Source organism: Acromyrmex echinatior, chromosome 2, assembly GCF_024713525.1.
Source record: "Acromyrmex echinatior isolate Ae372 chromosome 2, ASM2471352v2, whole genome shotgun sequence".
Classification (NCBI taxonomy): Eukaryota; Metazoa; Arthropoda; class Insecta; order Hymenoptera; family Formicidae; genus Acromyrmex; species Acromyrmex echinatior.
In genome coordinates this window covers 5,362,423-5,373,676 of record NC_141853.1, presented here as the reverse complement: position 1 = coordinate 5,373,676, position 11,254 = coordinate 5,362,423, and the positions used below count along the sequence as shown (strand labels likewise).

The 11,254-nt window shown below is 30.6% G+C and overlaps 1 protein-coding gene across 1 annotated transcript in view; it reads left to right on the top strand.

Moving 5' to 3' along the window:
* Positions 1-555: 555 nt before the first annotated feature.
* The window catches only part of ninaC (STKc_myosinIII_N_like and MYSc_Myo21 domain-containing protein ninaC), a 19,667-nt gene continuing 8,968 nt past the window's right edge, over positions 556-11,254 (top strand). Inside the window, exons 1-7 of the mRNA XM_011064208.2 lie at positions 556-784; positions 1,328-1,509; positions 4,316-4,420; positions 9,258-9,646; positions 9,741-9,831; positions 10,324-10,419; positions 10,501-10,686. Coding sequence (XP_011062510.1) covers positions 556-784; positions 1,328-1,509; positions 4,316-4,420; positions 9,258-9,646; positions 9,741-9,831; positions 10,324-10,419; positions 10,501-10,686 — 1,278 coding nt within the window. The remainder of the gene's footprint in view (positions 785-1,327; positions 1,510-4,315; positions 4,421-9,257; positions 9,647-9,740; positions 9,832-10,323; positions 10,420-10,500; positions 10,687-11,254) is intronic.

Below are 11,254 nucleotides of genomic sequence, written 5' to 3'. Positions count from 1 at the left end.
GAGCGGAGAGTCATCTTTTCAATCCTGCGACTTGATCCAAGAAAAAAATGTATTTTTCTGAAGATGCGAAGATGTATTTCTTTCTCATCGACGTCTACAAGTATTATATCTATAAGTATCAGTTTTCTGAAAAGAAAAAAAAACAATACAGAAATTCGTGTGACATAATTTATATATCATGAAAAATTTACATTGATTAATAAAGTAATCGAAGCTTTAAATATAATATGCTCTATTGTCATTCTTATTAAATAATATTGCTTATTCTAAATTAAAATTCAATTATTAAATTTGCATTTAATTATTTAATTATGTCATAAAATTAATAATATTTCAAAAAAGTCTAGACGTTATTATACATATATAATATTGTTTCAAATTTATTAATCCCTAATTGCATAAAAATTATCAAAATATTTTTTAAAATATAAATAAAATATATCTTGCAAAATATTTTTTTCGCATATGCATACATTTTAATTATTATTAAATATTTGGAATAATTTATATAAATAGTTTGGGGAAGTTTCTATTCTGGCATATTTCAGATGGTAGATGCTGTCTATCTGCAAAATGAATGATTTCGGAAAAGGAGAAAACGATTGGCACGATAATGTCCAAGATGAACAGAGGGAAATGAAAAATCGGAAGAACCGGGATACGGGATCTGTGACTCTTAAACGATTGGACAGCATTCAAGATCCAGGAAAAAGATATGCACTAAAGGATCGCATTGGTACCGGCATTTACGGTGACGTTTACGAAGGAATTGATCATCAAGCTGGTACGCAACAATAGGACATATATTCTGTCTATACATGAAATAAAATCATCAAAATGTAAATCACAATATAAATTAGGGATGTACCGGATTGTAAAATTGCTGAATACCAAATATCCGAAAAAAATATAACTGTAAATATTCAACATGCAACCGAATATTTTCCGATGCAATTTCTTTATTCTATTTTTAAAAACAAAAAGAAAAAGAAAGGAAAACAAGAGAAAAATAATGATAATAATTTTCTTTATCTTTCCAATGTAAAAAGAAAAAGAAAAAAAAGATAAATTGTGTAAGAAGTTCAACTAAAAAGAATAGAATTTTGCATGACGCGAACTATGAAAACTTCAGCCGAATATATACATATATTATTGCTGGATACTAATAATATTCAGCTATCCGGTCGGATAGTAAAAAAACCAGACAAGGCTGTGAATACCGGTACATCCCTAACATAAATATAGAAACGTAGGAAAACTGCTATCTGTCACAATAAAGAATAATCATATACAGAGATAAATACAATACATATCGATTATGTTTCAGGAAATAAAAAAGTTGCCATTAAGATTCAAAAGCTTACACCGGAAACGCAATCTTTCATTGTAGAGGAATATCGTATTCTTCGTGATTTCGCCGGTCATCCAAATCTGCCGGATTTCTATGGAATATATCGCAGACGATCACCAAAGAAATCCGATTATGACGAAATATGGTTTGTTATGGAGGTAAAAAGTTTTAAATTATAAAATAAAAAAATAAATAATTATATAGAAAAATATAAAAAGTTTACAAAGTTATATGTAATATGAAAGTATAATTTGTACATTATAAAGTGACTAATATTCCAAATTTGATTCATTTTATTTTTTATTAATATATATCTCGCAAAGATAAAGATAGAATCATCGATTTTTTTAATTTCCTCAAAAATTGATACTTTTGATATACTAATGTCCAATATATTTTACAATATAAATATTTTTTAGTCACAATATCATAAAAAATAATTTAGCATCATTTAGTATGAATGGAGCTCGTTTATATAGGCTCGATTCCAAGACGTGTTATTATAGTTGCAATCACTTTTATTACTGCACCGAAAGTCGGAATCGCAGCAAAATTCCTATCAATCGCGCAATATACCTTGTAATGTTTCCTTTAACATTGTAATTTTTCAACGAGAGAAAGAGACATAGGAAAAAAAGGACATGGAATATAGAGATGCAGAACGAAAGATGAAGGCGGTTTGAAAGAGAGGGAGAGAAAGCGAGGGTTGCCATGTATATCCGTGCTCAGAACCCGGAGGCAATTTCAAGCATTTGAGACCGTCGAATACACGGATAATTTACGACACACGCGCCCCCATTAAACAATCATTAAACTCGTTCGTGTACGCAGGTGAAGCTCGGCACGTCGTGACTCTAATTTACGGACGGACCTCCGCGGTGTGTACCCAAAACATTATTACTTATCTCGGATAAAGCGACGATAGAGTTGACGTAATACATGCACTCAAAAATCCGTTGAGTTGTCTCAGAAATCGGGATCCTTTGGTCACGCCTTGTCGTTCAAAATACGTCGATGCACAAAAAGTTTCTTAAAGAAAGTCGTTTCATTAACTTTTATCAACTTTTAAATTTACACGATATAGCACTGACAATAAAATGTACTTTCTTTGATATTAACTTCGAAATTATATTGTCACGAAAATATATGATATATTCTCAATAATAAAAATAAGAAAAATTATAAATGTATATATGGAAAAAAATATTCTCTAACATTTCGAGTTCCTTTATTGATCAAATTTAATTTGATAAAAGACAGAGAGAAAGAGAAAAAAGAAAGAAAGTTATATACTCAATGTCACCATCTTTTTTTGCAATAATTTTGTTTATGAATAGTTTAATATATGAAAATCTATAAATATTAATTTGAAGGAAAAACATATTCCAAAACTTAGAAAGTACTTAATTTCATAAATATTACTAAACAGACACAATCTCAATTAATCTATAATCATTTATACAGTAATCCACTTACATTTGATACCTTTGTTTGCCTACGAGAATTTCTTACAATTTTAATTTCAACCACTCACGTTCTCGATCAATCTCTCTCTCTCTCTCTCTCTCTTTCTCTTTTTCTCTCACGTCTCGCACAAATTCAAAAGTGACGTGTGAACACGCCGAAAATGACGAAATCCGCCTGAATTTCACGATTCACTTCGGCAAGCAAACTCGCGTGCGAAGTTTGGAGATGAGCTAAATATCCGCAACGAAGAAACGTAATGAGTCACCGGTTGCTACGTTAAGCTCGCTGATTGCTTGTTGCCGGAAATTACAAGCAATAAAAGAGCAACTGGTCGTGGAGGCTGATATAGCGATAGAAAGGAGATGTGATGCATCTCGTCAACGGTACAACGCGAACCGAATAGCAATTTTGTAAGTCAATCGGCTTTAGAGGACTCAAACAGAAACAAGGCCGAGAACTTCAAGAAAAAAAAGGAAGATGTGCAATGACAATATGGCAAAGATTTATCGCCGCTGGTATTTCATATCAAGCGAATTTTATTGACGCGAATGTATGATTTCGGTGAAGCCTTTCGTGATTACAACGAGCAAAATCTAAGAAAGAAGTTCTTCTTATTGTCATTCATATATACGAAAATAAAATGTTATTCACGAATTATCTTTAGCAAAACTGAATACAAAACTGTAAGTCAGATCAGGATTGAGTATAAGTGAGCTCTAGCGAGAATTTTATATAAATATATTCTGTATGAGAAGAATAATGAATTTTTTTAAATTAAGAAAAGAAGTGACATTAAATCAAATATGTATTGAAAATGTGAAAAAAATGATTAAAAACTGTGTTACAAATTGTGATTCATATGAGATAATCTACAGGGTACATATACGTATATAGCAATGGATCACGTTTACTCATGATTACCGCACGTTTCATGTAATTGTAGACATATATGCAAAGTTTATTACACTTTTCGATTATAAGTTCTCTAGATACTTAATTTCTAGGGAAACAGATTACGAGAATCTTTTTCTGCTCAAATTAATTTTCATGAAACATATCTAAAAAAAGCACTCAAAAATTAGCATAATAAAAATTTTATGCACATTTAAGCATAATTCACAAAAAAAAATGAGAATAAGGAGAAAATTCTATTCTCGAAGATACTTTATCCAAAGATTTCCTTGCAGAAGAAGAACAAGTACATGTGGAACTTAATTCTAACCTTACTCACTGATATAAATTACTTCCGCAATTAGAATGGCATTTCAATTAACATATATCAATCTTGCACATATCTATGTTGCACAATTACATCATAAGTAAAAAGATTAAGAATTATTATACAACAATAATTGTAATAAGCAGTGAATCGTTCGTAATATTTATGACGAGTTTAAGCTCGAATTCGATAAACAAACGCAATTTTGCGATTACCTCGTTTTGTCTGATTTAAATTTTTTTAACTCGAATATAATATAATTAACTAACATGTTATAGCTCTGTGAGGGTGGAACAATCATGGACCTCGTTCGCGGGAAAATCGCAAGTGACAAAAGAATACAAGAGGAACATATTGCTTTCGTTTTAAAAGAAGTGATCAAGGTAAGTTTCCTGTTGCGTAATATATATTGTAATATATATATTTTTTACGAAATATACATCATATTGTTGAATTGTGAAATGCAATATTTTCTTATAATGTATTTCTTCTTGACTTTATTATTTACATTATTATTTTGCAATACAAAACTTATATAAAAAAGATTAGACTAATTATAGAGGTTATAATTAAAATGATGATATGTAAATTAAAGTAACTTGAAATAATCATTAAAGTATCCTTCAAGAAAACATAATACAGCAGGAAATAAAATTAATTAATGGAGATAAATGACAAATATCTTAAGTAAGAGACACGTTTTGCATAAGACATAAGATTAATAATAAATTTTTAATAAAGGGATGTTATAACGTGAAAATATCCGACTGACCGAAAACGGGTGAGCCTGACTAAGGTAATTAGTTTTTGCTCGGGTACGGGAAGTTATATACGTCGGTAGCCGAGAAAGGTGGCCGTCGCGGAATGTTCAGCAAAATTGTGCCGCAATCTACCCTTCACCATACCCCTCACTATCCCTCGTCGTTTTGTTTCCTTCCTCCCTTTCTTGATACCAAGCGTAATAAATATTACTTGCATGACAGAGCGCACCAGTGAACCGACAGAAATGATAATAGTAGGTGTATAGCCACAGCAATAGTCGCGTTATTACGATATAATTATGCTCGATGGTATGTCCAGACGATGCTTTTATCTTGCGGCAGATTATCCCCCTCTGATTACAGAAGGTGCATTGGCGTCGAAGTATATTGCTGTGCAATTATAAGACGCAAAAAATGAAGTATTTTGCCTTTACAAAAATAGAATTTACTAATAATTATGATAACTATGCGATAAATGATTAAAATTTTAATTTAAAATTTTAAAGAATATTGAAATTATATAGAATACTAAAATAGAAATAATTATATTTATTAAATATGTACGATAATTACATGTACAATTACACGCAATATAAAAATTCAATAAAACATAAAATAAAAAATTAAATATGCAAATTGGATAAAATGTTCTAATTCTGTTATATAAAAACTTTCTTGAATAGACAATACATAAATATATTTAATTTTGTTTCAAATCAAAATTAATTCGTCTATTTTAAATAAAAATAAAATAGTTTAAAACATTTTTATCAAAATGTTATAATATGTATAGATATACGAATAAATTAACAATTAACTTAATGAAAACAATAAAATAACGGTCTCAAAAACAAAGCAATAATCCAATAAATTCGCGAAATTCATATCCAGTATAAATATTAATTTTTTCTTTTGATCATTATTAACATTAATGGGAAATACAGTTAACGTCACGATAAATTTAAACCGCAGCATTAATAGAATATTACCCTCGTTTACGACAATCATAAAACGTAAGCCGTGCTGTTAATTTTTCCACAAGTTTCGAAAAAGAAGAAAGCAATAACTGGTAGATGACGAAACGAGTCGGAAATGGGATAACGCGAATAAAGCACAAACTAAAATCTGAATAAAACTTGATAAAGAAAATCAAAAACAGAAGAGCAAAATGGAAAAAGAAAAAAAACAAAAAATAAGATAAAAGAGGAATGGGATATGAAGAGCTAAATACCCTTCCGTTTCATAAATTGCTATGATTTTGTTTAATAGTTAATGGTCACAGAAAACGGATTCACTTATTTACAATGATGCTATCTTCCATGATTCCGGTTTCTCCTAGGAGGTCGGATAATTAGTGAGGATATCGTGCTCATTTCTCAACGAACTTAAGAAGCCACATGTATATATGGAAGGAAAAATAAAGATGAGAATCGAGAAAAAAGTGAATGACTGATGCACGCCACAGGAAGGATCTTAAGTGACCATTTCCGCTTTGATTCGTGATTGATTTTCCTTGCTCATTATATTTCTATATTTCATTATTTATTTCTTTATTTACTATCATTAATGTGTGCGCAAAATTAATATTAGCTATAGTAAAGACATCAGTGTTTTAAATGCAAAGAATAAAATAATTAAACTAATGAATAAAGCAACAATATTACTAATTACTATATTATCGATTTTATTTAACTAACAGAATGAATAATATAATTTCTTGAAATTTTTTTTATTTTATCATTTTAATAGATTATAGCAAAAAATGAACAAAAATAAATCTGATTTAAAACTAGAACGTTAAATAATAAAAAACGAGAAAATGAAATTTTATATAACAAATTAAAAAATTTAATTTCTTTTCATTTGTTAATGTGGTACGATAATTTCTATCTTATCCAGTATCCACATAGATTTGTCTGCTGACCTCTATTTTATATAATTATTCAACCGCTACAACATTGTAACTAATATACGTTGCAGACCAATATGGCATAAACGTCACAAGTTGTTAGACAGTAAGCATTCAAAATATATTTATTACCCTCACGTATTTCGTGCATCGGTAAATTCCATGTAAGATAAATTGCTAATACAAAATTAACAACTACATTATAGTCTTCACACTTTCTTCAATATAGAAAAATATATGTATATATATCTCCGTTTACATTTAAAACACTTTATGTATTAATGAGAAACATATTTAATTTAAATTGTTCAGATATATATGTAAGCTAAAATCAATAATTTTCAATTGACATTTTTGATAACACGTTCTAGAAATATAATAAATGTCAATAGTTGAATATATTTAATAGAGAAGAAACGCAACGTATACTTGCTGTATCCTAAAAGGATATCACACGCGTACAATAAATCAAGAAAGGAAGGAAAAAATATTAGATATTATAGCAATATTATATAAAATTAAAATTATAAAGAGAATAAAAGAGATATATTTGATAGCTAATAAAATTATTTAAAGTCTAATATTGTTTAAAATACTATTAGGTATTGGAATTAATTCGTAGCGTTTTACAAGTGATGGGAAGTACTTTCATTAATGTATTTTTTAATGCTCATGTGAAATAAATAACATTCTTTCATTAAAAACGCTACGAATTAATTCCAACACCTAATAATTAAAAATCTTTATAGTTAAAAGCATGTATGTAATTTAATTATATAAATTATAGTAAAAAGATGTATGTAATCTACACGTATAAATATATGCAAATTCTCTTTCAAAGTTTATAATTACAACTATCAAATATCTCGTGCAGTATCATTGATAAAATTCTTTTCTTTTTCATGTGATGAGAAAAAGATATTTCTCTCGAAATCCACTTCTCTTCCCTCATAAGTTCACCAAGGAAGCGCGGCGAAAGGGCACGACGTGTAATGGGCCCAGCATTCTTTCTCTCGCGAGTGGCTCATGGCTCACGGCGATAATATTTACGATCCAAGCAGTTTGTCACTAAATCATTATGTGGGTCTACCTTTCGGGTATGCCCCGTGCACGCACAATCCGATGCCCTTCGCCACCGAGTCCAGCATTCCCCGCCTTTTCTCCTCACCCTCCAATTGCTCATGCCGTTCCTTATCCACCTTGGAAACTGCACGCAACCCTCCCATCTCCCTCTTTTTTTTCCTCCTCCCGTCTCCCTCTATGCTCTTTCCTCGCAGATACGTGTTCCATGGGCCCGGTAGCGATTCGTCCACGGTCACTCGTGCGGTAAATCAGACCACGCTGACGTTTAATGCCGGCAAATTACACGCGAAATAAATGCTCGCGAAGAGAAGTGCGCAGCAAACGCAGTGCTCGAAACAGAAACACAAAGAGAGCATGGGAAACAGATAAAGAACGAGAGATGAACTACCAGTATGCTTCTTCTGAGCGATCGTTATATCCCGTTTAATCTTTATCCGCCAATTAACAATTCGTTCGTCCCTCCTGAAAGTTCCCTCCTTACTCTTGTAACTATTTCTTGTCTACCATCCAATCAATGAACATTCATTAACGGACATTCATTATTTCCTATATCTTTCCGTCTTATTTGTCGAAACATTTTTGAGTGCATTATCCAAAATATAAATTTCATACAATAATAATTTGTTGCATAGATTCACTTAAAAAAAATAATATCACAAATTTATCATTATCTAAGATTGAGATTAATAAGCCTAATATACAGGAATTTAGCTTCGGAGTGTAGCTTTGAAACGGTTTTCTAATGAACCAGGTATTAATGATTTCATGCCCATGCTACGTCAGAACTGTTCACTGACCCACGCTTGTTACGCGCTGTAAGCACAGTCGGCCGCAAATTATAGATTGTTCAATTTGCAGTAAATCTATAAAGATAATTCTCGCAAGACGCTGAAGGTGCCGAGTTGCCAACTTCTCTTCCGCATCACCGTATCTCGAAGATATTACGTTCGTGTTGTTCATAAGTCCTACAATCTCAGAATATAGCATGAAATGCTATAATAGTATTTTGCAGTTGTCAATTTTTAAAAGAAATAAATTAAAACGCTATTAAAAAGTATTTTTTGCTAAATTGATTGCAAGTATACAAGTTTTCTCCTCGAGGATATCAACTGTTAACAACTTTTTGTTTACGTGCTTCTAATTTTACATGGAAATATTGATTTTGTTTAATTATTTAAAAATTTAGTTAGATACAGTTCTGAAAATAACTTTTGTTGGACTATCAAAAGATAATTATATAAAAATCTCGAACACATGATAAGCAATGCTGCAAAAACTTTGGACATTCTAGCAACCAGCTTGAGCATCCTATATAATTGTTTTGGTGGTCCAACAAAATTTTCAGATCTGTATCTAACTAAATTTTTAGATACTTCTGCAAAACCTTTCCTGTATGAACGAAAATGTCTCAGCTTCACAAAATAGATCGGTTAATAATGCAGATATTACACACTGTTTCTTTCTCAGGCTCTAATCCATTTGCACGAGCACAATGTAATCCACAGAGACATCCGTGGCAACAATATCGTTTTGACGAAAGAAGGCGAAGTGAAATTAGTAGATTTTGGGCTCTCGAGAACAATGAAGAACGAACTTGAAAAAAGGCGTACTTACATAGGCTCACCGTCTTGGATGGCACCGGAAATGATTGGCAGCAAAGATAGCGGAGTCGATGGATATGACAGTCGAGTCGACGTATGGGCGATCGGCATTACGGCAATAGAAATGGCCGACGGCAAAGCACCGTTCGAGAACATGCATCCGACTCGTGCGCTCTTCCAGATCGTCCGGAATCCGCCGCCGACTCTCTATCGACCTACTAACTGGTCAAAGAATCTCAATGATTTCATTTCCGAGTACGTGATCAGAGAGATACGAAAATCTCTTTGTTATGAACAAAGAGATCGCGAATGAAATAACATGAAAGCTATAGCAACATATTAATTTCAGGTGCCTCGAAAAGAATCCTGAGAACAGACCATACATGATGGAGATCATCGAGCATCCCTTTCTATCAGAGCTACCCGAAAATGATTATCCTGTAATATACGATTTCAGTACAATGTAGATCATGAATTAGAAAAGGCAAATTATACGATGTATGATTATAAAATGTCGTCAATAAATTGTCGGATTTCCAGAATTCTTAACTCTAAATTATTATAGCTGTTGAGATACAGTATTGTTAATTGTTATCAATACGTAAATTTTACATACAAGATTAGCATTATAAGATTAAATTTTATTACCTAATTCGGTTTTTTATTCCTTAAAACTTAATCGATTAATTATTAAAATAATGAAAGTTATAATAATAAATTAAAGTTTATTATTTATTAAAAATGATAAAACTTTATATCTTTCTAAATATTTTCTTGATTTAAAATTTTTCATAACATCTTAGATAATAGGTACGTAGCCTCGATTTGCCTTTTCTTTTTTAAAGTCTGCAAATATAATAATTAGAAAATGTACAAATTGCTGTAAAAATCAAAAAGATGAATAAGTATACATATACAATATGATATTTTAGTTGACACAAGAAATAAAAGCACTGACAATGGATCTCTCAGAGAAGGGCAGGAAACAAAGAAAAACCGAATTAATAGTTCGTCAAGGTTTCTTGAAGGTAACAACTTGCACAAGTTAAACTATGAATGATGAATTTTATAATATATATTAGAAAAAAATCTTAATTTTTGCATGATAGACTCATCAGGATGAATCACCGGAACAAATGCTTACGGAGGACTTAGCAGCGCTGGATACTTTGACTGAGGATGTGATCTTGGATGAACTTCGCGATAGACTGCGGCGAGGTGAATATCACACGTTTATTGGCGACATTTTATTGATACTCAACCCAAACGAGGAGAACGACATTTACGGTGTTCACGTAAGTTTTATGTTACATTTTCTACATTTGGATCATTTTTTCATAAAATTAAAAAAAGTGACATTATTGTATTTATCTCTCTTTCTCAAAATCAATATTAAAACTTTCATTATTAAAAACATTAAATTAAAAAAAATATCAATATATTAGGTGTTGGAATTAATTCGTAGCGTTTTTAAATGAAAGAATGTTATTTATTTCACATGAGCATTAAAAAATACATTAATGAAAGTACTTCCCATCACTTGTAAAACGCTACGAATTAATTCCAACACCTAATAATAAAAAGAAATTTAAAAAATATAAAATACAAAAAACAATGAGATGATATCAAAGTCTATTAATTTGTATAAATAAGTATAATATAAGCAATATTTTTGTGTCTATGATCGATTCATAATGTAAAAAATATCAAATGCATTTTTACTTTTTGATCTTCAGATTTTGTTTATAATTTTATATACTACATATCAAATAAATTATAATCCCATAAATAAATAAAAAGTGAACTCTGTAAATTATTAATCATGTATGTTCAATAATAAAATTGCAAATCATGTTATTATAA